Source organism: Pelodiscus sinensis, chromosome 2 (genome assembly GCF_052426305.1).
Source record: "Pelodiscus sinensis isolate ZL-2025 chromosome 2, ASM5242630v1, whole genome shotgun sequence".
Classification (NCBI taxonomy): domain Eukaryota; kingdom Metazoa; phylum Chordata; order Testudines; family Trionychidae; genus Pelodiscus; species Pelodiscus sinensis.
The window spans coordinates 182,463,158-182,490,436 of record NC_143053.1 but is presented as its reverse complement, the minus strand read 5'-3'; the positions used below and the strand labels follow the sequence as shown (position 1 = coordinate 182,490,436).

The 27,279-nt window shown below is 45.3% G+C and overlaps 2 protein-coding genes across 2 annotated transcripts in view; one reads left to right on the top strand and one right to left on the bottom strand.

The window, feature by feature from the left end:
- ACAD11 (acyl-CoA dehydrogenase family member 11) overlaps positions 1–27,279 on the bottom strand; it is a 78,101-nt gene that overhangs the window by 22,892 nt on the left and 27,930 nt on the right. The window contains exon 13 of the mRNA XM_006133149.5: positions 26,715–26,813. Coding sequence (XP_006133211.3) covers positions 26,715–26,813 — 99 coding nt within the window. The remainder of the gene's footprint in view (positions 1–26,714; positions 26,814–27,279) is intronic.
- ACKR4 (atypical chemokine receptor 4) lies at positions 13,583–23,161 on the top strand. Its single transcript, XM_006133148.5, has 2 exons — positions 13,583–13,702; positions 18,046–23,161. Exon 2 carries the CDS (start codon positions 18,054–18,056, stop codon positions 19,116–19,118), a length of 1,065 nt encoding a protein of 354 aa, XP_006133210.1. The 5' UTR covers positions 13,583–13,702; positions 18,046–18,053; the 3' UTR covers positions 19,119–23,161.

The following is a 27,279-nucleotide window of genomic DNA, read 5'->3' as shown; positions in this document are numbered from 1 at the left end:
GCAACCAATAAAGCATTGTAGAAGTGGTTTTGTGCTGGCTTGATAAATCTAAGTATTGAAATATCCACTGGCTTTGCAGTTTTCCCTAATTGGTAACCTCACCATGGCTCCCCTGGGACCTTGGTCACATCAGCGGTCATAGCCTAAGATTGGAGAATTACTAATGACCTACGTATTTTTCAGAAAGGGAAACAAAGCGATTCAGGAAACTACAGGTCCATAAAGTTTGACCTCAACTGCATCCATGGACTTGGAATACATTTTGTAGTTAAGGACTTAGAGGTAAATGATATTTCAGATAAAATACAACAACATGGTCTACAAAAGACAGATGTTGGCAAACCAGCCAGTTGCAGTTTTCTAGACCAAGGAAGTGCAACAGATCTAATATATCTGGATTTTAATAAGACATATGATACAGTTCCAAATGTGAACTTATTAGTTAAATTGGAGAAGATGGGGATTAACATGACAATTGAAAGGTGAGTAAGGAACTAGTTAAAGGGGAGCCTGCAATGGGTCATACTGACAGGCTAGAAGAAGGTTACTAATGTAGTTCCTCATGGACCAGTCTTGATACCAATCTTATTTAGCGAGCTTGGCACAAAAAGTGGAAGTGTCCTCCTAATAAAATTTGAGGAGGACTCAAAGTTTGGAGGTATTGCCAATACAGAGGATTGCTGGAACATCATACAAGATTTGGATGACCTTGAAACCTAGAGTCTAGAAATGGGATGAAATGTAATTGTACAAAATGCAAGGTCATCCACTTAGGGCAAAGGTGGGCAATAATTTTTGCCAGGAGTCACTCCTAAATTTTTTGAAGTAGCCCTGGGCCACCCCAGAAGGGGCGGGGCCTAAACGGGAAGAGGTGGGGCCTAAACAGGAAGGAGCAGGGCTTCCTCACCTGCAGACCATGATTGGTCTGGGGGTGGTGGAGCCTCTTTGCCCCCTCTTCCCACTAGGCATCCATGCCCTGGAAGAGGCTTGGCATGCTCCCCCACCCCCAGCACAATCAGGGCTCGGGGGCAGGGGAGTGTGGGAAGTCTCCTATGCCCTGTGAGGAGCATGTGGCACTTTTAAGTGACGCGGGCTCCTTGCAGGGCCAGGGCAGGATGAAGGAAAGCTTCACGCAGCTCCCCCACCCCCAGGCCTTGATTGGCCTGGGAGTGGGGGAGCGTGCGAAGTCTCCTCCACTCTCCCCCTCCCCCCCCCCCCCAGCCTGCAAGCAGCATGCGGTGCTTCAAAGCACCCCGTGCTCCTGGCAGGGCGGGAGGAGGCTTCAAACGGTTCCCCACCCCCAGGCCCTAATTGGTGGGGCAGTGGAGCAGCAGGGCCTCCGTGGGACAGATCCACTCACTTGGCAGGTCGAATCTGGCCTGCGGAGGCCCTTTTGCCCACCCCTGAATTAGGGACAAACAACAAGAATTTTAGCTCTAAGCTAGGAATATATAATTTGGAAGAAACAGAGGAGGAGAACGACCTGGCTATATTAGTCAGTCCCAGGATATCCATGAGCCACCAATGTGATGTGGCTGGGAAAAGAAAAGAAAAGAAAAGAAAAGAAAAGAAAAGAAAAGAAAAGAAAAGAAAAGAAAAGAAAAGAAAAGAAAAGAAAAGAAAAGAAAAGAAAAGAAAAGAAAAGAAAAGAAAAGAAAAGAAAAGAAAAGAAAAGAAAAGAAAAGAAAAGAAAAGAAAAGAAAAGAAAAGAAAAGAAAAGAAAAGGTAATGCAGTTATCCTAGGATGCATCAGGCAAGGTATTTCCAGAGATAGATAGTGTTACTACCATTATACAAGTGAGCAGGGGCAACCCTAGACTAGCTGTCAGCAACTGGTGCCCTAGGTGAACCGTGCAATCGGTGCCCCCACCTCCAAACCCCTCAACGATATTGCACCACCATTTGGCGCCCCATTTAACTTGGCACCCTAGGCAACCGCCCAGTTCGTCTATATAGACGGGCCACCCCTGCAAGTGAGACCTCATCTAGACTACTGTGTGAAAATCTGATCTCCCATGTGTAAGAAAGATAAATCCAAACTGGAAGAGGCACAGAGAAGGGCTAACAGGATGATCAGAGAATGGAAAACCTTGTGAGAGAAGACTCAAGGAGCTTGGTTTGTTTAGCCTAACCGATGGGTGAGGAGAGAACTGCTCTCTGTAAATACATCAGAGGGATAAATACTAAGGAGGGAGAAGAGTCATTTAAGCTAAGAGCTAGTAGTGGGACAGGAAGAAATGGCTACAAACTGGCCAACAACCAGTTTAGACATGAAATTAGACAAAAAATTCTAATGTAGTAAAGTTCTGGAACAGCCTTCCAAAGGACTCTTGTCACCCTGCTCAGCATCTAACAGCTCACCATATTTGGGACCAGGAAGGAAACTTTCACCCTGATCAAACTGGCAGAGACCTTACCTTGTGCCTTTTTTTTAATCTTTCTCTGCAGCATAGGGCACATGTCACTTGCTGCCTTCAATTAGTATAAATAGTGGATTTTCTGTAACTTGAAGTCGTAAAGTTTTATTTGAGGATTTCAGTTACTGAGCCAGAAATTATGTGTTTACCAAAGAAGTGGCTGGGTGAGGTCTGTGGTATGCAATGCACAGGAAGTCAGATGAGATGGTCATGATGGTGTCTGCTGCCCTTTACATTAGCAGAATTTTCCATTCCTTGTGCAAAAAAGAAAAAAAAAAACTGCTTCCCATTTTCTCCACCATTCTCAAAAATATGAAGGTCTGACAACCATAACATTTTTTCCACCCTAGAAAAGAACTGTAAGGATCATCAAGAGATCTCTGTTCCAGGGCTAGCTTAAAGCAAGCAAGTCCATAATTCAATTTTGTTTACAAACCAGTTTGGTATTTATTACATTTTATTAACCAAAACCAGAACTCAAAGAACGTGGAACTGCCATTTTGGCAGGAATTACTAGTGAAAATGAAGGAAACCCAGTGTTCTATAAAGGGGCACAGCAGACTTAGAAGGCTGACTGCAAATACATTTCAATATGTATAAGAGCCAAATTGGAATTAGCTGTCCTTATTTTTATTTCTTCAGATGCTGACCAGAATGTTTAGACTATAACTCTGTCTAGCTTGGAAAATAAGGTCTGTTTAGCTGCATGTTAACAATCACGCTTTTAAATAGTAGGTGGCACCTTGTGTAGAACAGAGATAAAAATGTGAGCGGATCATAGTCAAACCTATGTTTTCTGTGTTCTTCCTCTAAATAAACAGAGATAAAATGAATCCACTGTGGATGAAGAGAATCAATTCTTCCCTTAAGCAAGAATAGGTGCCAGCATCTCATAAGGAAGCTGCTGTTTGGCCCTTGCTCAAGAAGCCAAAGCTTGATATTTAACAATTTGGTTACTTATTGTCCTGTATTTATTCTTTCATTTTAGGTTTAGATTACAGAGAAGGTTAGCGCAAACCAACCTTGAGTATTTAGACCAGTGAGGGGCAACCTAGACTAGTGAGCGGGCTGCATGAGTAACCCTCCTTTATCTCAGTAGACCACAAGGTTGTTGTAGCCAAGACGGTCTCCTAGGATAGGGTAGTTTTCCTAACTGCACTTGCACCTCTAGAATTTGCAGGGGGATGCCGACTGAATCATAGCAGCGCTTTGACTGGATGCAGAGAGAGCACATGGCTCTCACAATGCTGTGTGCAATCAACATGCACCTCACTTTCCGTGCCCTTGTTTGAAGTGTGCATCACTGTTGTAATACCAGTAGGAAAAAAACTATTCAGACAAAAACCAGTGGAATCTGGCAACCCTGTGCGTGGATAACAGTAAACAAAATGTCTCATGGGCTACACATAGAACCACCATGTGCTGCATGTGGCCCTTGGGCAGCAGATTACCCACCACTGACTTAAGTGTCAAGAATATCCATGACTCTTGTTGCTCTGGGTACAGATCCAAATATGCCATACACTGCACTGTGAGCTTCCTTTTCTGCTAAGAAGGATTGTGTATCCAGGCGGATATTTATAGCTTTACTGGCTACTTTGAAGGCCATTGATAAAATGGTGTTACTGATACTCCTGTAGGCAACAGCTAGTGTGGGCAGAGCTGCTCATGGGTGTGATGTAGTGGGGGTGCTACCCGTCTTGTAAGAACAAGTTACTCACCCTGTGTAGTAACGCTGGTTCTTCGAGATGTGCCCCGTGGGTGCTCCACTCTAGGTGTCGGGTCCGTCCCGGCGCCGCTGGTCGGAAACTTTCAGAGCCGACTTCGGCCGGTCTGCGCATGCCCCCTGCAGCGCGTGGCTTTCGCGTCTTTGATCACGAGCGCAGACCGGCCCCCCCGCCAGTTCCTCTCACCGCTTGGTCCCTGAAAGATAAGTCAAAGGGAGAGACCCGGAGCGGGGAGAAGGGCGGGTTGTGGAGCACCCACGGGGCACATCTCGAAGAACCAGCGTTACTACACAGGGTGAGTAACTTGTTCTTCTTTGAGTGGCCCCGTGGGTGCTCCACTCTAGGTGACTGTATAGCAGTAACCGGGACACCAGCGCTCCAGGTCAATTAATTATTGCCTGTAGAGGACAGGACTGCGGAAGCCACCGCGTGGTCTGACACCTATCGTTGCACTATGGCATAGTGTTTCATAAAGGAAGTACTTGAAGCCCAAGTGGCGGCTCTGCAACTATCTGCTAGGGGAACTCCCCTGGAAAAGGCCGTAGAGGTTGCTACTGCCCTAGTTGAATGTGCCCGTGGATTGGAGGGCAATGGTCTGTTACGAATAGCGTGACACCGGGTTATGCAGAGGGAGATAAGCCTAGCTATGCGTTGAGTTGAAAGCGCTTGTCCTTCGGATCGCTGCGCTGTTGATAGCAAAAGCTTATCTGTTTGGCGCCATTGTCTGGTTCTGTCTATGTAGAAGGCAAGGGCACGTCTGACACCCAGTGTATGAAGCATAGCCTCCTTATTTGAGGCATGTGGCTTTGGATAAAAAGAAGGGAGTACAATCGGTTCGTTGATGTGGAACGACGAGGAGATCTTGATGTTGAACGCCGGGTGCAACCATAGCGTCACTGATTCTTTTGAGAACAATGTGAATGGGGGAGTCGACATCATCGCTCCTAACTCACTGACTCTGTGCGCTGATGTAATTGCAAGCAGGAAAGCAGTCTTCATAGTTAGCATCTGCAGTGCTATGGATGCCAGTGGTTCAAATGGGGGAAACATAAGTGTTTCAAGAACTAAGTCCAAATTCTACGACGGTGGAGGAGGTCTCCGAGGTGGACTTATATTATTTAGACCCTTGAGGAATCGCTTGGTGGTCGGATGTGAAAACAATGAGAACCCCTGTATTGGGGAATGGAACGCACTGATGGCCGATAGGTGAACACGGAGGGATGCCAACGAGAGTTTTGAAGCCCGCAAGTGCAGCATGTAATCGAGGGCCTGGTGTAATGGAGCGGACAGCGGTTGGACGTTGTTTTGAAGGCACCAAGATGAATATCTGCGCCATTTAGCGAGGTAAGTACGTCTTGTTGAATCTTTTCTACTGTGAATTACAATGGACTTCACCTGCTGTGAGCAAAGGTTCTCATCTTGTTCGAGCCAGTCAGGAGCCACGCTGTCAGATGTAATGTCTCCAGCTTGGGATGTAGAAGAGAGTCCCGTTCTTGGAAGAGAAGGTTCTGGTGTAAAGGCAGAGGCCACGGAGGCCGTAGAGACATCCTGTGCAAGAACGGATACCAAGCTTGCCTGGGCCAGGCCGGTGCTATCAGAATCACCGTTGCTGCCTCCGTTCTGATCTTCTTGAGTGTTCTGGGAATGAGAACTATTGGAGGAAACGCGTACAGTAGTGATTTCTTCCAGCTGGTTAGTAGTGCATCGCCTAGTGATCCCTTGCAGATCCCTGCTCTGGAGCAGAACAGGCGACACTTCTTGTTGGAGGCCGTTGCAAACAGATCTACAAGGGGCGTGCCCCATCTGTTGAAGACGTCCTGAATCACATCTTGCCTCATCTCCCACTCGTGGTCGACGGGAAAGCGCCTGCTTAGGGAGTCGGCTTAGGATGCTGCTATGATGATATTGTTCCTTATGCACCAGTTCCAACACCATACCGCTTCTGTGCATAGGGAATGTGACCTCGCTCCGCCTTGTCTGTTTAGGTAATACATCGCTGCCATGTTGTCCGTAAACACTCTGACTGTCTTGCCCTTCAGGTGAGGGCGGAAGTGTTTGCATGCCAGGAATATTGCACGCAACTCCAGTCTGTTGATATGTAGACGCCTCTCGGCGGGAGACCAGCGACCTTGTATGCGTTCGTCGCCCATGTGCGCACCCCATCTGATGAGGGAGGCATCCGACGTCAGCTGTATCGATGGGATTGGTATGTGGAAAGGCATTCCCACCAGAATGTTTGATGCCTTGGTCCACCAGCGCAGAGACACGTGAACGTGGAGCGGAGGAGAGACTTGTTTGTGAATGTCGTGTCTTCCCGGCACATACACCGTTGACAGCCAGTGTTGCAGGTTTCTGAGGTGGAGGCGTGCATGGGGAACGACAAACGTGGCCACAGCCATGTGGCCCAGGAGACGCAGACAGGTATGTACTGAGACTACTGGGCCCTTGCCTAGTAGACTGACCAGGTCCGTTATTGCCTGGAACCTGTCCTTCGGTAAATAGGCTCTTGCCGTCTTTGAGTCGAGAACTGCTCCTATGAACTGTATGTTCTGTGTTGGAGTGAGGGTCGATTTCGACTCGTTCACAATCAGTCCTAGAGAGTCGAAAACTTGTCTGACCGTTGTGACCATGAGGGATGTTTCTTCCTGCGACGTGCCCTTTATCAAACAGTCATCCAGATAAGGGAATATGATGACTTGCAGTCGCCGGAGGTGCGTGGCAACGACGGCGAGGGTCTTTGAGAATGCCCATGGAGCCGAAGCCAGACCAAATGGGAGGACACGATATTGGAAATGCTCGTCCTTTATGACGAAGCGCAGGAATCGTCTGTGTGCAGGATGTATTGTTATATGAAAATACGCATCCTGTAGGTCGAGGGCCGCGAACCAATCGTTGTCCAGAGCTGGAATGATCATCGTGAGCATCGTCATTTTGAATCGCTGTTTTCGGAGGTAGCAATTCAACTGGCGCAGATCCAGAATAGGTCTCCATCCCCCCGTTTTCTTTTGCGTTAGGAAATAACGTGAATAGAACCCTTTTCCTGTGAAACCCTCTGGGACCTTCTCTATCGCCCCGATAGATAGTAGGCGATAAGCCTCTTGTTGCAGAAGGTCCTCGTGAGAAGGGTCCCTGAAAAGGGACGGGGATGGTGGGGTGGTAGGAGGGAGGGATGTGAATGGGATGGTGAGACCGGATCTTATCACGTCCAATACCCATTTGTCTGACGTTACAGCAGCCCATTGATGATAATAGGGTTGCAGTCTGTGATGAAAAATGGGCTTGGCATCTCTGGCAACGATTGGAGTGTTCGGCACGCCCTTAACATGGCAGTCAAACCTGCTGTTTGGGCGCCCTGGCATTGTTCACTCTAGCCGGGTGAGGACGTCTGCGCTGTGGCTTCTGCCTAGAATGACCTTTATCATAAGGATGGTTTTGTTGTCTCCGGAATTGATAGTCATAACGTTTTTGGAACAGAAAGTATTGCCTGCGGCGGAAAGGTGGGACGTACATTCCGAGAGTACGTAAGGTTGTTCGCGAGTCCTTCCCTGTATGGAGTACGTCATCCGTTTTTTCCGCGAAGAGCTTAATCCTATCGAATGGGAGGTCCTCCACCTTGGATTGTAACTCTCTGGGTACTGCGGCCGTTGTTAGCCATGAGGCCCTTCGCATGGATACTGCCGTAGCAACTGTTCACACCGCTGTGTCAGCCATGTCACTGGCAATTTGCAGACCTGCTCTGGCACACGCATATCCTTCTTGAATTATCTCACGGAGGAGAACCCTATTGGCCTCGGAGATTCGTTGTGCAATTTCTGTCAATCTTGCAATGTTATCGAAGCTACGATTGGACAAGAGAGCCGCATAATTAGCGATACGCAGGAGCAGTGTGGATGAAGACTACACCTTCCGTCCAAAGGTGTCTAGCTTTTCTGCATCCTTGTCAGCTGCTGAATTTCTGACCTGTGGGTTCTTTGCTCTCTGCAAGGCTGCGTCCACCACCAGTGAATTTGGCTGGGGGTGAGTGAACAGGAACTCTGCCCCTTTGTCTGCTATGAAGTATCTTTTCTCAGCCCTTTTACACGATGGGATAACTGAAGCCGGCGTGTTCCAGATCTCTGAAGCCAACTCTAGAATTGCCTCATCTAGCGGTAAGGCCGCTCTGGATTGATGCCTAGGGTGTGAGTTCTTCCACAACTTATGTTGTTTCGCCTGCACATCCATTAGTTGAACTTCCTCCGACTGTGCTACCCTCTTGAATAGGTCTTGAAATTCACGGGCATCGTCCGGTGGTGAAGGATGCCCCACGAAAACTGCGTCATCTGGGGAGGGTGATTGGACATCCCCAGGGGAAGCTGCAGGCATGTGCTCGCCTATATCTGAAATTTGACCCTCCTCCGGATCAGAAAGGACTGATATTGAGGGTGCCGTGGGAAGGGGCGGCTTCGGTGATTGAAGTCTTTGATACTCAGGGGCAAGTGGTGAAGATCGTCTATGATACAGCTGGTGGCAACAGCAAGAGTGGGAATGGGAGTGTGATCTGCCCTTCCTTATAGGGGCATGATAACTCCTGTGAGTATGTGTGACGGCGCGTTGGGGGTCCCCCGTCTCCTGCACCCCGAAATGGGACAAACAGACTGCACCAGCCGGTGGAATAGAGGAAGTTTATTACCTCTCCAGGATACAGTACAGCACAGATGTAATCTGGTCACAGAGCTGGGCTAGGATGCCTCAGGCCCCCTTGAGATGGGGGAGACCGGGCCCCTAAACTCCAGCCCCTTTCCCTAGGCTGTCTCCTCCATGCTCCCAGACAGCCAGCCACTAACTAATTCTCTTCCAGCCCTGCCCCCCAGCCAGGGCAGCATTCCACCTTCCTTTGTTCCTCTCCATGGGGGGTGTCTGGCCATACTGGTTTGCATAGTGACTCATCCTGTTTTGCTGGGTCGTGGTACCCACGGCAGCCAGTGGGGGTTACCCCAGAGCCAGCAGCATAGAAACCAGCCAGGTACCCCCACTACGTCACAGTATGATAATCATAGTCAGGCAATGATCTCCTTGATGTATATCTGCTGTTATGCCTGCTCCGATATGATCTGGGAGGAGAGTAGGTCGGCGAGCGAGATCTATGCAGAGAGCCACCTCTATAGGAGTAATCCAAGCAGGAGCGTCTATGAGCACCGTTATATGCGAAGGAATAAGCCCCCCTGTCTGAGTGACATGCAGGTGGGGAAGGCTCCGGTGAGAAGTACGATGAAGGCGACCTGGAATGGTACCTAGGTGCTGATTTCCTTGCTGTGTTAGTAGGAACAGCTGCCCGGGACTGCTGGGCAGCTGTCAGGTCTCCTGCTGTGTTGCCATGGTTACGCTCAGCGCACACCGGTTGAGAATGTCTTGGAGGCAGAGAGGTTGATTGTAATCTCGGTGCCGAGGGGTGGGAGGACTTGGCAGCTCTCGGCCCCGAGTTAATGATCTCCCTCGGCACGGAGCGATTGCTCTCGCACGGCACCGAGCTCTCACACGGCACCAGGTTAATGCTTTCCCCCGGCACGGAGCGAGTGCTCTCACACGGCACCGGGGGTGCTCCGGGGGAATTTCTCTCTTGCGATGCTGTCTGCCCTGTCAGCACCGCGCGGTGAGCCGTGGTCTCCCGGTGCCGCTGTGTCTTCTCTGGAGCGGCCAGTGCTCGCTCCTGTGGAGGGGTCGGGGATGCCTTTTTCAGCGGTCCCGACCCCGTTGCCGCTTCTGACTCGTTCCGCTGCTGCGGGGACAGTTCCCTGTCAGGCGGCATCGTTGGTGGCATTAGCGGCATGGCCAGGTTATCCCCCGAAGGGGTTCTGGTCCGTGCATGCTCCCTATGGGTAGGGGCATCTGCTACAGAAGATGAAGCTGTGCATGGCTTTGCTGTTTCTGCCACAGACCAGGGAAGCGGTTTAGATGCCGGTCTAGCCTCCGACTTGTCCTGACTCACCCACGGCAGGGGGACAGCGGGGAGAGAGCGGGCGGGAGAAGCTTTTTTCTTTTTTGTTTTAGGCACCCCTGGGGATAGCGCCCTTCTCTTTGGAGCAGCTATTTGCTCCTGTACAGTTTGTGCCGGCTGAAGAGCCTTGTCGCAAAGGAGCAGCTTGAGCCGGAGATCCCTGTCTCTGTGCGCCCGCGGGGTTAATTTCAAGCAATGAGTGCATTTTTGGGGTACATGGGACTCCCCCAAACAACTGACACAGACTGTGTGGCCGTCTGAGGCTGGCATAGACTCTTTGCACTGGGAACACCTTTTGAATCCTGGAGTCCCAGGCATGATTCAGTTGACTAGGCAAACTGCCACACTGGCAGGAATTGCCTAGAAAAACGTCGTCTTCTTCTTTTTTTTTTTAACTAACTAACTAACTAATTAACAGGCAACTAATTACCGAATAAAGACTAACTATTTTACAATATCTTCTGACAGGATTTGCTCTGTGTCTGAGGAGATCACAAAGCTCCACCAGCAACCTAGGGCGGCTGAGAGGAACTGGTGGGGGGGCCGGTCTGCGCTCGTGATCAAAGGCGCGAAAGCCGTGCGCTGAAGGGGGCATGCGCAGACCGGCCGAAGACGGCTCTGAAAGTTTCCGACCAGCGGCGCCGGGACGGACCCGACACCTAGAGTGGAGCACCCACGGGGCCACTCGAAGAAGAACCCAGTGTTAACATCCTGGCTGTGTTGTTTGATTCCTGATGATTCACTCCACACGTGTATTGGCCCTGACACCTAGTCCCAGCGTGAGTCAGATAGAAGGCTGCCCCCAGAGAGAGGCAAAGGAAGATAGGCAGAGACAGCCAACTGGCTGGGGGGGTAGGGTCTGGGAGCTGGTTCAGTTTTGGCTGGGGGGAAGCATGAGGACAGCAGACTAAGTCCAGGGCAGGGGGATTCTGAGGCCCAAGAGCCCCTACCCCCCAAGATAGGGCTGGCTGCCCTATCTCCTGTGGTAACATCGACCCTAAGCGACGCTGTGTCTCTGAGAACCAATAAACCTTCTACTCTACTGGCTGCCTGAGAGTCACATCTGGCTGCAGATGGGGGTGCAGGGTTAGGGGCTCCCCGATGCGGCGTCACAATAGGTGACAGGCTGAGGGGTGGTGTGGGGTGGCAGCTCTTTCTCCTCAACGTGCAGTCATGTGGAGTTCCACTGGATTCCATCCTGCGTCACCTCCTGCTGAATACGTGCTCAGGGCCAGCCACTAAGAGGGCTAGTGAAGAAGCATGGGCTGCAGTGCTTTTGATAAGCTGTTGACACTCAGTTCTGTATTTTTATCTTGCCCTACCCAGCCCCTACTGCTGAATGCCTGAGCCAGTGTATAGGGGAGATTGGAGCATGGATGAGAGCTAACTGGTTGAAGTTCAATAAGGCACTGCTATCTAGGTTGCATTAGGGATGGGGCGGGAGGGAGAGAAAAAGGGGAGAAGCAATCAGAAGAGAGCCAGAGTTATTCTATTGTTTTTGAGGGTGGTTGCCAATCAGATTTAGCTAGAGCTCACAATCTGGGGGTGATGTTGGAGCCCCAAGTGCTTCAGGAAAGATTCCACCCTTTTCTCCTGCCTGAGCGTCACCTGGCTGTGACTTTGTTCCAGTTTCCTTCAGTTATGGGCATTGCTATTGTGATCTGTACCTACATCATCTCAAGAGAGGATTACTACAATATATGTGGTCTAGTCCTTCCTCTTATTGGAGGTCTGTGAAGCAACACACACATTGTGCCTGTGCTACCTTTTGCTTTTTCATGAAATATAAAAAAAGGCTAGAAAGTTTATTTTTTTAAAGAAAATTAACAAAAATACCCCCCCCCCTCAAGAAGTGGTAACATTACAAGAGAATGAAAGCTGCACAAATGGGGAGAGATTTTTAGTCTACCTCTTTACAACTGTGCACCTCTGTAACTTCAATGACAAACCCCCATTGAAGAGGGAGGACGCAGTTGTAAAGCTTCCGTACTCCTTTCTGGTTAAAGTGATAGAGCTCACATTAAAGTGTTGGAGAGGTCCTCCCACAAAACCAGGAGAGTATGGTTGCATTTCTCATCTTTCTAAAGTAAAGTAAATCAAGAGGGATAAAATTAAGAATAATAAAATAATACTACACCATCTCTGAGGCTATCTTCTTCATCAGGAAAAAAAGACACACACACACGGTATACTAACCCAATATTAGGAAAAAAAATAACTTTGATCTTCTGTAATTCAACCCCAAAACTGAAACTGGTGCAGAATGTGGCAGCTCCTTTATTAAATAGTGTTTGCTGCCCCACGCCGAAGGTCTGTCCAGCTGTCTATTGATTTTCAGATAGACTTAGGTTTATCCTGCCTTGTGATTTGCCTGATCTGTTTACCGCTTTCTCTGTCTGGCATCCTGTATGCCATTTACTGGAAGCAACACATCATACAAAACGATGGGAAAGGATAATATCTGTGGAAGTTGTGGGGAGGAGCGGGGGGGGGGGAGGAGGAAGGCTGGTGATGTATTTTACACAAAAGAGAAGAAGCATTGTCATGAGGCTGATCAGATGAGTGAATCTGGGGAACACACTCTTGCTTTGTAATCTCTTGAGAAAGCACACACTCTTCCATAATATCGAAAGCCAAAAACATGGCACATGACCTTCAAATTGAATAAACCTGCCTTTCTTTCCCACTGCTGACAACTGATACATTACTTGTGGGGTCATGATTATATTAGATTACAACCATTTCTTGGCAAGGACATTCCAGAAACATAAACTGACAAAGTGCTCAGGTCATTTCAGACCCTCCATAGAAATAATTATATAATCATAATGAGCTAGCCTCATTCAGGACCTGGACCATTGCCCATCAGAACCTGGAAATTCTTCCTTTGGGCATTGGCTCTGATCCTCAGTCCCTGGCAAATAACATATCACTGCTTTTTTCCCCCACCATTTGCATGGTAGCCTTCTGACACTATTCAATCTTGTACACGGTCCAACAGAAAGAACCAATACAGCTTCCCACACTCTCCGTTCATAAATTGTGGAACTGAAAATCCACTGGAAGAATTGACCTTTGTATGTGAAATAGGGCAGAAAGCTAATAACTAAGGTGCAGCACTAACATTATTAACAGGTCCCTTTTGGTAAAGTTCCCACTGTAATGAATCCCTCTGTTTTTATTTTTCATATTTTAAGATTGAGAGTTATTAAACTTGTTTTTAAATTTTGTTCACAATGCATCACAGAAGAGATACTTCAAAAATAAAATTATTCTAGTGTACTGTAGCAAAGATTCAAATGTTTACCTATTCTTTTTAGATAATCATGCCCAAACAAGAGAACTCTGCTGTTCTGGTTTAAACAAGCACAAAAGTAGCAAATGTGTTACTCAAGTGATAATGGGTTACAAGGAAAGCAAGATTTTTACAGGAAAATTAAAATGAAAGTACAGTTAGGTTCACTCTAAGGGCGTGGTATGGTAAAGAGAATGAAAAAGATCAGAGTGAGTCACACTAGAACTGAACATTCCACTGTGGAACTTCCAAACTTCAGCTTTTGCTACCAGCTGCTGACAAGAAACAGGTCAGGTCTCTTTTTTTTACAAATTTATTATTCACTGAGCTGTACAAAGAGTATCTATGCCTATTTGTAACTAGAAGGGCCAGAGATTTTGCTTTTGATGGATGTTATTTTACGTTTGTTTTACAGAGTATAAGGATTTCATTGAGCCAAGTAATCAACTACAATTCTGAAAGTCACACTAAGTAATTATTGATAGATTTGTACATGGGTGGGGCAGTAATGTCAGATAGTAGGGGTTATACAATTCTCACTATGCATATTTAATCATAGTAGTGTGCAGAAAAGCACATCCAAAGTGCTGCCTACCCGCACGTGCAGAATACTACTGAATTCATGCAAAAAATGGAACATCTGGAATAGTTTTTGTAAAATGTGCAAAGATGTATATTACTATTAGTATTCATACTAGTAACAATACATATCTATGAATAGGAATGCTGCTCAAGAATAAAAGCAACAATAAACATTATTAAGTTTTATGGAGAAATAGCAACCGTCCAGTACCTGGAAACTGTTTAATACAGAATTTAGCTCAGCTAAATAGTTCTGACTAGCTGAATGTGTCCTGCTACAACCCTCCCTGCTTTAGGACGCAAGTTTTTTTTTTTTAGACTTTAAGTAAATCAGCTAATAATCCTCTTAAATGAAACATTAGAGCTCATCTGGAAATGACTCAAGCACAGAGTCTGGAGAACAAGATGCTATTTCTAATTTGCTGTTTAGTCTTGGGCAAGTGCCTTAATTTCCTTAACCTCTATTTCCCTTTTGGTAAAAAGGGAATACTAATTCCCACCTTTTTTAATTCTTCCAATGATCATACTACATAAATGCAAAAGGATCATTGCCGTTGAAACAGCTGATTGATAGAACCGATCACTGGTAGAATATATATATAATACTATCCCTCGCCAAACAAAATAAAAATGAATAAAATCCCTTTATCTTCTCCACTGAATACTTCACCATGCACTATAGCCATGCTCATATAAAGTCCAGAATAGGAAATATGTTGAAATGGTGGCTAAAAAAAATCCAAGGATTAAAACCAAAACCCAGTAACCAAAACCTCAATATTAACTGATCAGCATTTAGTAATTAGAGAGCAATTTCATGAGCAGACAAGGAAACAAAGCATCAAATAACAACGTTAATATTTCTCAGGTTTTTTTTAGAGTCAAGTTTCCAATTTGACTAACCACACACTTGTGTCCTTGCACATTAAATTAACAGCAATTTAGTTATTTTCAAAAAGAAAACATTTAAAAAATTTTCAGATAAATAGAGTAAGAATTTGGCAGATGTTTTCTTTAAAGACAGTCAAAGTCTTACGTGTTTTTTCAAGTTTCAAAAAGCCCACTGGCAGGCCCAGAGAGGGCAGCAGTTTATTTTCTGATTTCAGTGATTTTAACAGGGTAGTATTCTGAAACACAGTTACAGAGAAAATGTGCTCTCAATTCAGCAGATTTCTGCTCTTAGCTAGCATTAGTCCAGTTTATTTCCAGCTAATGGGCCACTGCAAAACTTCTCAGGCTCTATTTACATTAGATGGAATTTCAGCAAATGATCAATTCTACATTTTGATAAGACCTGGGAATAGGATACAGGAAAAAAATAGTAAATGATTTGTTTACAAGATGCAGACTGGAGATAGAAATCTCCTAAGCTTCAGGAGTAAAGTTCAATTAAAGTCTCATTTTGAAACTAATTATAGCATGAACTTACAATTAAGGGCATGTCTACACTAGGGGTGTGTCTAGACTACATGCCTCCTTCGACGGAGGCATGTAGATTAGCCAGATCGGAAGAGGGAAATGAAGCTGCGATTAAAATAATCGCGGCTTCATTTAAATTTAAATAGCTGCCCCGATCTGCCGATCAGCTGTTTGTCGGCAGATCGGGGGAGTCTGGACGCGATGCCCCGACAAAGAAGCCTTTCTTCATCGACACAGGTAAGCCTCGTGAAACCAGGCTTACCTGTGTCGATGAAGAAAGGCTTCTTTGTCGGGGCATCGCGTCCAGACTCCCCCGATCTGCCGACAAACAGCTGATCGGCAGATCGGGGCAGCCATTTAAATTTAAATGAAGCCGCGATTATTTTAATCGCGGCTTCATTTCCCTCTTCCGATCTGGCTAATCTACATGCCTCCGTCGAAGGAGGCATGTAGTCTAGACACACCCTAGGAAATTACCGGTATTTCAAAATTAATGTTATTCCAGAAGAAAAGCAGGAGTACATATTTCAAAATAACAAACTCAGTAGTGTGGATGCTCCCCTTATAAATTCAACCTAAGGGGGGTTATTTCTAAATAAAGCGCTAGTGTAGACCAGGGCTATGAAAATCTGTCAGCATAATTTTGGAGCCCAACTGAAGTTTTTTGGATTTGAACTACTTGGCTGATGTTTAAAAATACAAAATGGTCTGTGCATAGTATATGGGGGAAACTAATAGAGGGCTTCCCCTCCTCAGGACTGAGGCTGCCTCAGGGTATGTCCACACTACAGCGTTATTCCGAAATATCTAATTTCAAAATAGTTAATTCGAAATAGCTTATTTCGAAATAACACGTCAACACACAAAATGCATTTCAAAATAGCCTTTTTCTATTTCGAAATAGCGCATCCACACTGAGTGGACGTTGAATCGCATTTAAGGCTGGTTGGAACCAGTTCTGGCAGGACATCAGGTCAGATGTTGCCTTGTGGCCAGGGTGGCCAACAGGACATCCTGGGAAGGGCTGGAGGCCCCCTATTTTGAAATTAGCGACTACACAGCACTTATTTCAAAATAGCAATTTCAAAATGGGTGCTATTCCTCGTGGAATGAGGTTTACCAATTTCAAAGTAAGCCCTCTGCTATTTCAAATGAATTTCGAAATAATGGAATGGCTGTGTAGATGCTAGGAAAGTTATTTTGAAATAACTGCTGTTATTTCGAAATAACTTTGCTGTGTAGACATCCCCTCAGAGAGTAATGTCTACACAGAAAAAGCTTCACAGCAGCTAGAGTACCAAAGTAAACTTGAATATATCTGGGGTAGGTAACATCAGTAAAGGCAGCTCAGCCCTGTGTGTGTTCTCTGTTTGCCAGCCTGTTCCCCCAGTCTGTATTGTATTGTCCTCATTATTATTGATATGTGCATTAGCTAGATTAGATGGTTATGTGTAATAGCTGGAAACATACCTAGATGATTGGGGCCTTGATCCTGAAAACAGATCCATGCAAGTGGACCCTGGACCATAGGGTTACCAGATGGTTTAAACAAAAATACCAAACCCTGCCCCCCACCTCTACCTCCCCCCCCCCCCAAAAAAAAAACACCAGGGAAAAAGTTCTGTTGAGAAAAAAAGGGGGGGGGGGGAGGAAAGAGACCAAAGTTGTTGAGAAAAAAAAAGCGCTGCACTTTTAAATGGCAGGGGAAAATTGTCCCCTTCGGGCTTCTGTCCACGGGAAACAGGAAATACCGGACATTTTACATGTCCAGTATTTTCTGTTTTTTTTTTTACCGGATGGGGGATGTGAATACTGGACTGTCCGGGTGAATACCGGACACCTGACAACCCTACTGGACCCTGCAGTCATGCAACACACCAGTGAACTCAATATGGCCAGAATGAGAGCCAGTTCAGCTCTACTATTTTTAGGCAGCCACTTCCTAAAAGCAGCTTGATTTACATCTGATAAGTAACATCCACTCACACACCCCAACTGAAATATACAACTGCAGGCATCTCTTAGCAATATTTGCCTCAGGCCTCGTCTCCACTTACTGGGAGATCGACGCTGTGGAGATTGATCTCCCATGGGTCGATTTAGGAGATCTAGTAACTATATAGTGACCCACTATATCAACTGGTGATCTCGCAACCCAGTGGACTACTGAGTCGAAGGGAGTGGGGAGTAAGGGAACTTTACGGGAGAGTTTCTCCTGTCGACCCCGTGCAGTGGCCATGCCGTGAAAATTTGAACTAAGGTATGTCAACTCCAGCTTCTCTATTCATATAGCTGGAGTTACGTATGTTAGTTTGACTTTGCGCCCTAGGGTAGACCTGGACTCAGTTTCAGTTAGCTCTTCTTCTCAGGGTGGTATCAGAGTTCCTTCACAAGAACTCCAGCCAGGATTGTTTTGCTCGGATGAGCTTGGTTTCTGTATAACAGGTAGAAAGACATGGTTCCCTGCCCCGAAGGAGCTGTAGCTACATTCATTGTTTGAGATAGTTTCTTACTTTGAATACATTTGAAAACAATATTTGCTTTTATTTATACAAACCCTAACTTGTGTTCTAAGGTTCACTGACAATCTTTAAGCATGCAATCAACCTGGATTTGTGTTTTGTCTTGTAGCTTTTTCCATGGGGTGGGGTGAAAATGCCTCGATGGACTATGAAGAAGACAACAGCGAATCAAACTTCACTTTAGATTATACTCAGTATGAATCGCTTTGTGAAAAAACAGAGGTGAGAAATTTCACTAAATTGTTCCTACCTGTTTTTTATTCCCTGGCTTTCGTTGTGGGCATTGCAGGAAATTCATTAGTGGTGGCAATCTATGCCTACTGCAAGAAACCAAAGACTAAGACCGATGTTTATATCATGAACTTGGCAATTGCTGATCTGTTACTGCTATTCACCCTTCCTTTCTGGGCTGCAAATGCAGTCCATGGATGGGTGCTTGGAAACATCATGTGCAAAGTCACTTCTGCTTTATACACCATGAACTTCAGCTCTAGCATGCAGTTTCTGGCTTGTATCAGTGTGGATAGATACAATGCCATTTCCAAGCCCCAAAGTCACCAAAGAGGTGGAAAGCAATGCAGCATAACCTGTATCTGTGTCTGGTTGGCAGCTATTTTGCTGAGCATCCCTGAACTGATTTTTAACACAGTCAAGGAAAATAATGACAGGTATGGATGCTTTCCTGTATTTCCACTGGACCTGGGAACACTCCTTAAAGCAACCATTCAAATCCTGGAAGTTATGCTAGTGTTTGTACTACCTTTCCTTGTCATGCTGATCTGCTACTCTGCCATTGCCAGAGCACTCCTTCGGTCTCCAAACATTCAAAAATCTAGGCCCCTCAAAGTTCTGCTGACAGTAGTGGCTGTTTTCATTGTCACTCAGCTGCCTTACAATGTAGTCAAGTTCTGGAGAGCCATAGATGTCATCTATTTGCTGATTACAGACTGCGACATGAGTAAAACCATAGATGTTGCCCTTCAGATAACTAAGAGCATAGCCTTGTTTCACAGTTGCCTAAACCCAATTTTGTACGTCTTTATGGGAGACTCTTTAAAAATACGCATTATGAAAATAGCAAAAAATGTTGGATCTTGGAGGAGAAGTTGCAACATAACTACTGAAGAGATTTCTATGAATTGTGAAGGCCACACAGAAGAAACCAGTAGCTTTACTATATAGCAGCTGTATCACTCTCTTTACCCAGTGTAACAGAAGAGAACAATTATAATGCATCTTATGGCTATTTCCTCTTTGATGAAACAAGCGTCTATGGTATTCTGCAAGTCAAATCTGAAGTGTTCTGACACCGGAACCAACCAAGATGTTGCAAGGAAGTTCAAAATAGAATAAGACCAAAAACTATATAGTAAAAGTAATGGAAACAACAGAACTGGATATCAGCTTGAATGCTTTAAAAACAAACCCACAGCAGGATTTAAAGGGTCACAGTGCTAGGCAGTGTTCCCTGTAAGCTGAGTGCTTGGGGGGCTGTACAGGAGAGATTCAGGTGTCACCCAGCTGATTAGTTGAAAGCCCACAGCTAACCACAGCCAGCAGCATGTGTTTATATTGGTGGTGCATATCCACACATGTGTTGGTGCACATAACATTTATTCTGCACATAGTTGGAAACTCTTAGAGGGAACATTAGTGCTAGGCCATTAATTAGACAACGAATGAATGGGCTTCATATCAGTTAATCACAAAAGATATATACTTAACATGTAAAAAGGAGGAAAAAAACAAATATATGATGACACTGAATGTTGTATTCAGGAGTCCTTTAAATCTTCAGTCCTTCAAAATGGAACCCTGCGGAGATGCTTTTCAAAAGTGTTTTCAGGTTTTCATAAAATGATTTACAATGTTTGCCTAAAATTGCAATTCTGTTTTTCCTCAGTTGTCACTTCACAAATGGCCTGTGAGGCTCGAGATGAGGAAAAAGTTCATCTCTGGTATTTCACAGAGGTAGTGGTAAACAGCAACTATAGTCCAGTGTTTTATGATTCCAAATATGTGCGGTATGTTTAAGAGTTCCTTTTCTGTAACAACCTTTTCATTATGTTCTGCTTTCACTGGATTGCTGTGAGTCCAATTTCCTGTTATAGACACATGCCAAATCTTTAGTTTAAATCCATATTCACAAATCCAGACTCATTTTGGTCATTTCCTGCAAGGCAATTCATATTTCCTGTGCCCTCTATAAAATTCTTTGGGAACGGATGTAACAATGAGCAACGAAAATGTCTTACATTTTGCATACACTTATAAATCTAATTCTGAACATGTAGCTCTATACTGTTCTAGAAAATCAGTTTTGATTTGTAAATGTGGAAGCTAAGCCAGGAAACAGATTGGGCTCATGAGAGGAGGAAGACAGGCATGAGGACAGGAGAAAGATGAAAGGCTAGCTTTGTGGCCTCCCAGAGTAGGGAAACTAAACCATTATTCACCTAGGCTGTGTCCAGACTCAGGGTTTTTTTCGAAAAAAGTAGCCTTTTTTCGAAAAAACCACCCCTGCGTCCAGACTCAAGCCACGTTCTTTCGAAATTAAAATGAAAGAACGCGGCTTTTCTTTCGATGGTGGTAAACCTCATTTCACGAGGAAGAACGCCTTCTTTCGAAAGTTCCTCTTTCAAAAGAAGGCGTTCTTCAATGTAAATAGGGCTTCTTCGAAAGAGAGCATCCAGACTCACTGGATGCTTTCTTTCGAAAAAGCAAGCCGCTTTTTCGAAAGTTCAACGTGCAGTCTAGACGCTCTCTTTCGAAAGAGGCTTGCAGTCTAGACATAGCCCTAAGGAGGATCCTTGCCTATGCTGCTGTAAGATAGTTTTGCCTGTCAGTCATACTGGTGTGATGCTAAAAACAAAGGTGGTGTTGTTATGAAATTAATTTGTGTTATGCTCAGTAGCTAACTGAGAGGTTTATATAACACCACCTTTATTTTTATTGATAATGCCTCATTCTAGTGAAACTAACAGTCATTAATATCTAATGTTCTTCATCTGTAATATGCATGCATTGTGGGGTAGACTCAACTGGCATATATTGGTATACCTTCATGATTTACACAGGATCAGGCCCTTTGTATTTTAAAAGCCGTGTAATCCATATAATAACAAGAATTTATGTCTGTTGCCTTAGAGCTCTTTCTTGTGCATAGTCATGTAAGGGACTGGCCTTTCTGCATGAAGTAGATGCTGGGGTAATTACTACCTACAAACAAACAAGACAATACTATAAAGTGGTACAACTATAAAAATGGTGACTCCAATGTATTCACTTCTGCTTTTTAATTATATTTTGTAATAAAAAGCAAGGATATACTATTTTATATTAAACTTATTATATACAAAGAAGTAAAACCATTGCCACACTCTTTGTATTTGTGTCCAATTGAAAAGTTAAGTTGTTTCAAGCAAATTGTACTTCAAAAGGCATTCCAAAAACAAATACTGCCAGTAATCAACATTGGGCCCAATTCAAAGTACACTGAGGTTAATGGGAGTCTTTCAATTAATTACAATGGACTTTGGATAGGCCCCAAATGCACTATTTTGACCTGAAGAAGAGCTCTGTGTAAGCTTGAAAGCTTGTCTGTTTCTCTCACCAAGAGAAGTTGATCCAAAAACCAATATTACCTCCCCCATCTGGTCTCTCTATTTTGAGACGTGAGAGTTACATGTGCAGACTAGCAATAGGTAGGAATGTCCAATATCATGTAATTGAACAGTCATGCAACCGCATGAAATCTTATTGGTTACTGGAGTATTCAACAGTCCCCAAGGGTGGGGCTGGCAGCCACTGCAGAGGTGTATTGGTTAATTGTGTAGTGCAGTGATCCCCAACACGGTGCCCGTGGGTGCCCTGACGCTTGCCAGGCCATTTCTGGGCACCTGCCAAGTGATCGGGGGCCCCCCCCGGACGTGCGGCGCATGGGCGGTGCCGGCCCTCTGGAAGCATGGCGTATGGGCAGCGTCGACCCCGGGTGCACAGTGTCTGGATGGCCCTGCCCCAAGGTGCGCGGTGCAAGGCCTCTGCTGGCCCCGGGCGAACGGCATATGGGCAGTGCGGGCCCTGGGCGCACAGCACAAGGCTGGCGCTGGCTGCAGGTGCGTGGCACAGGAGTGGCCCCAGCCCTGGGTATGTGGTGTTTGGGCAGCCCCCACCTCTGGGCATGCAGCACAGGAGCGGCGCCGGCCCCGGGAGTGCAGTGCATGGGTGGTACCAGCATCGGGCACGCGGCGTATGGGTGGCCCTGCCCCCAGGCATGTACATGGCCCTGCCCCTGGGTGCGTGTGTGGCCCCGCCCCCGGGTGCCTGGCCTGTGAGCAGCCCCACCCCCCGGCACCCGGCAGCCCAAAAAGGTTGGGGACCACTGGTGTAGTGGATCTACATGTTGACATCCCTAGCAATAGGTATACAAGAAATCATAACTCCAGTCATCTGAAGAAGGGAGCTGTGCCCACGAAAGCTCATGATACCATCTACGTGCTTTGTTGGTCTATAAAATGCTACCAGACCATTTGTTGTTTTTTTCTGTAACAGACTAACTCGGCTATCCCTGAAGCTCAAGAAATCATAAGACATGCTTTGTACTTTAATCTTATAAAGGTTTCTTCCAGATCAGAAGTTTAAAAAAGAGAAGACAAGGAATATTCCTCTTCTTTATGCTGGGATAACAGCAGTTTATCAAACAGCAATACTCCCATTTTGGAAGGTGACAAATATATCAAGTTTCCTTTCCACTTCAGTCCCTGAATTATAGTTTTAGGCTTAGAGAGAGCATTCCATCTACTGGTGATTCTCGATATTGCTGGTCAAACTGTATCACTGAATTATTAGAGCAATATTTGCAGAATGTGTGGGCCTCTCTCATTCTGTAGCGCCACCTCTCCCCACACATGTAAGTAACACTCAAGCTCCATTCCATTTAATGTTAGTACAGATACCAATACACTATATTTGTGGCACTGCCCTGAAAGGGGCTGAGTGCCTGTTGGCCCCATTGACTTGATGGTTTTCTTTTTGCAGACTGTGCAGAAATACACAGTAACAGTTATTTAAATGCAATTTAATTGATTTAATTGATAATTCATTACCAGAATCTCCTGGTATTTTGTAGTTTCAGAGGTGTAACCATGTTAGTCTGTAACTGGAAAACCTAAAACTAATAGTTTTGCAGCACCTTAGGGTACATTTACACTTGCTCTCTAGTTCAAGTTAGGGATGCAAATGTAGCCGACCGAAATTGCTAATGAAGCGGGGATTTAAATATCCCATGCTTCATTAGCATAATCTCGCCCGTGCGTTATTCCGCTCAACAGCTGATTCGAACCAGGAAGTGCACTCCGGGATGTGTTAGTTCGAATCAAACCCCTTGGTTCCAACTAACGTTACTCCTCATTTCATTCAAAAAATGAGAATTAACGTTAGTTCGAACCAAGGGGTTTGATTCCCTGTCAGGGTGGTCAAATATTGGAATAAATTACCAAGGGAGGTGGTGGAATCTCCCTCTCTGTAGATATTTAAGAACAGGTTAGACAGACATCTGTCAGGGATGGTGTAGACGGAGCTTGGTCCTGCCTTGAGGGAGGGGGGCTGGACTCGATGACCTCTCGAGGTCCCTTCCAGTCCTATAATTCTATGATTCTATGATTCGAACTAACGCATCCTGGAGCGCACTTCCTGGTTCGAATCAGCTGTTGAGCGGAATAACACGCGGGCAAGATTATGCTAATGAAGCATGGGATATTTAAATCCCCACTTCATTAGCAATTTTGGTTGGCTACATTTGCATCCCTAGCTCAAACTAGGGAGCAAGTGTACACGTACCCTTAGAGACTAACAAAACATGTAGAGGTATCATGAGCTTTCAGTTCATCTGAAGAAGTAGGTTGGGCCCACGAAAGCTCATGATACCCTCTACGGCTATGTCTAGACTGGCATGATTTTCTGCAAATGCTTTTAACGGAAAAGTTTTTCCGTTAAAAGCATTTGTGGAAAAGAGCGTTTAGATTTGCACGGACGCTTTTCTGCAAAAGCACTTTTTGCAGAAAAGCATCCATGCCAATCTAGATGCGCTTTTGTGCAAGAAAGCCCCGATCGCCATTTTAGCGATTGGGGCTTTTTTGCGCAAAACAATATCACGTTGTCTACACTGGCCCTTTTGCGCAAAAGCATTTGCGCAAGAGGGTTTTTGCCCAAATGGGAGCAGCATAGTATTTCTGCAAGAACACTGACAATCTTACATGAGATCGTCAGTGTTCTTGTGGAAATTCAAGCGGCCAGTCTAGACACAGCCTACATGTTTTGTTAGTTTCTAAGGTGCAGCAAGACCATTAGTTTTAAGTTTTTCCAGTTATAGACTAACGTGGTTACCGCTCTGAAACTACAAAAGTTTTTCTGGTATTTTGCAGTTAGTACCTAGTACAAGGGTGGGCAATAATTTTTGGCAGGGGGCCACTCCAAGATTTTGGAAAGTGGTCAAGGGCCACACTTTTCTGTGGAGGATGTTCAGGGTCTAGGATGGAGGATGGGGCAGAAGGGCGCATGGAGTAAGGAACTAGGGTGCAGGAGACAGTGAGAGGAAGTTTGAGCAAAGGAAAGGGTTGTAACCTGGGTCAAGGGATAGAAGTGTAGAGTCAGGGAGGGGGTATGGGTGCAGGAGAGGATTCTGGCTTGGGAGAGGGATATTAGGAGGGGGTGCAAAGTCTGGGAGGGAGCTGAGCCCTGGGAGAAGGGGAAAAGGAGGTGCAGACTACAGAGGTTGTGGGTGGTGACTTGAGGCAGGGGATAGGGTGCAGAGTCTGGAACAGTGTTTGGGTGCAGGAGAGGATTCTGTCCTGAGAGAGGAGTGTAGGAAGGGGTACAGGTTCTGGGAAGGAGTTGTGACCCAGGCCAAGGGGTGCATAGGGTTTGGATGGTGACCTGGGGAGGGAGTTGGGGTGTAGGAGGAGCTGGGGTGCCAGAGGCAGGCTCTGGCTGGGAGGCGCATACTTAAACCAGCAACCCTGCAGCACCCCGAAGGCAGTCTGGGCTCTCTGCCTGCTGCAGCCCCAAATCACTTACAACTACAGGCTGCAGCCCCCCACCCCTGAAAAGGGGGAAGAGATTTGAGCTGCTCCCATCCTCCAGGCCAATCTCTCAGCTCCTATTGGCTGCTTGTTTCCAGCCAATAAGAGCTGAGAGATTGGCTGGGGTCTGTTCCTATTGGCTGGTTGGTTCTGGCAACAAGAAGCTGAGGATTGAGCTGGGGGCGGGGAGGTCATAGGAAGCCTCCCCCTACCTGCAGAGCAGAGAGATGTGCGGACTGAGCTTTAAACTGTGTCACTATGTGCCTGAGGGTCCCATCAGGGTGGTCCGCAGGCTGAATCCGGTGGCTTGCCAGGCCAGATCCAGCCCCTGGGCCATATTTTGCCCAGCCCTGGGCTAGTACAACAGTGAAGAAATAAGTGAATTATGTAAGCTAGAATTGCATTAAGCTATTTTAGAATATAGTATGTATAGCATGTAGTGTTTATGAACTAGGATCTGCTACTTAAAATTACAGTAAATCATAGCACTGTCATTACATCAGTTACTTTGCATCAATTTGGGATACATTTCACATTCATACTTTCTTCTTAAATAGGTGGGATAAAATGTTCTTTATAATACCTTACATGTCTGCTGATTGAAGGCTAGAGAGACTAGTGCAGGGACAGCAGAATTCCTTTATTCCTCCCCAGCTATCAAAAACAGGTACAATTTTTGTCAGAGTGGTTCACCTTGTGATCCCCAGTACAATATTTCAAAGTCACACCAATTATCTGCTTCCAGACTAGTCTATGGAGATAAAAATGCTCAGCCATGCTGAGGATGATAGGATCTACGAAACTAGTTGTTCCCTATTCTGTAACCCCTAGTGTACTATAGCATTGAATAGAGAGATTCAAAAATATTCATGTTGTACTCCAGGCTGTGTGCCCTGTAGCTACATGGCTCAGAGAGTCAGAACCAGCTTTTATCAGTAAAGAAGAAAATTACATCCAAGAAGAGCGTTGCCTCAAAATAAGCCACTGGTTTTTAGACTTTTGCAATCGTGTTGAAAGTATAGTGGAATTAACGTACAGATTGGCCCTTCCTGGAATATTTAACTACCGTATTTTGTTTAAGGGAATGTTTAAGTAGCAGCATGTAGCAGCAAATGAAGCTTGTATATATTGTATGCTTTGGGGCAGGAATAAAAAACAAAGCTGGGATTCAGAGTCTGTTAGTCATTGAAATGCGTTGGTGAAAACTACTGCACTGTAGCTTCAATTATATTATTTATGCACCGGCTTATAAAATTATCTAGGAAATGAGATAGGAAGTGGTCAGAATAGGACTAATGCATCAGCCTAGCAGTCTAAAAAAACAGCCAGGGAAGCATGACTTCAAATAAGCACCCATATAGCTCTCCAGTGTCCCTACTCCACGCACGAGCTACCAAATATGAAGAAAAACCTCAGAAAAGCATAATATCCAGGACAAAGCTAAAAAATACATGGGTCATCTGATATAAAGATACATCTACTGAGCAGCAATGTACTCATCTAAATAGCTCCTGGAAGGATGTAAAAAAAGGTCAAGAAGTCAATGGCTGCAAACACCAGCACATATCTTTAGCTGAATTAAGACTTGGGCTTCACAAATTAAACCCACTTCTCAGAACTGGAACACAAATTATTTTTTGTTTCGCCCTGTTTAGAAGGCATTCAGCCTAAATTCCATTGTTCTAGAGTTCGTACTTACCACTACTCCACCATTTCTTGCCATTGATTACATAGCTATTTCCAACTCGCTGAATGCTGCATTCCATATTGGTGGCATCACTCGAAGCAACGTCAGGTTCTGTACAAAACACATTTATGAGCATATAGAGTGGTTTTGCACTTACATCCATTGTTTGTATATATTATGGCAAGGGATTACAATTCATTTTGGTTTTGCTTATACAAATGTCATACAATATAAGACTGGAGAGACAGTAAAAGAGGTGGGGCTAAAAAAGTGTAATTCAAGGCTAAAGCGGAAAACGCTACCACTGTGCTCACTAAAAACCCATCAATGCTTTTGGACCAAGCACTTCAAAATGCAGTTGTAATTAGGGTCACATGGAAACTTCTGTGCCTTCATTGGAAAGTTACTGTTTGCTCTGAAAACACTATAAACATATGGCTTAAAGTGATTAGAGCTTTAGTTATAAAAACTAACTGTTTATTTAATTGTAAGATCTTTGGAACATGGAGTTGTCTTATTCTGTATCTGAACCAACTCAAGGCCCTAGATAAATTATTAAATTCAACAGCGAGTCAAA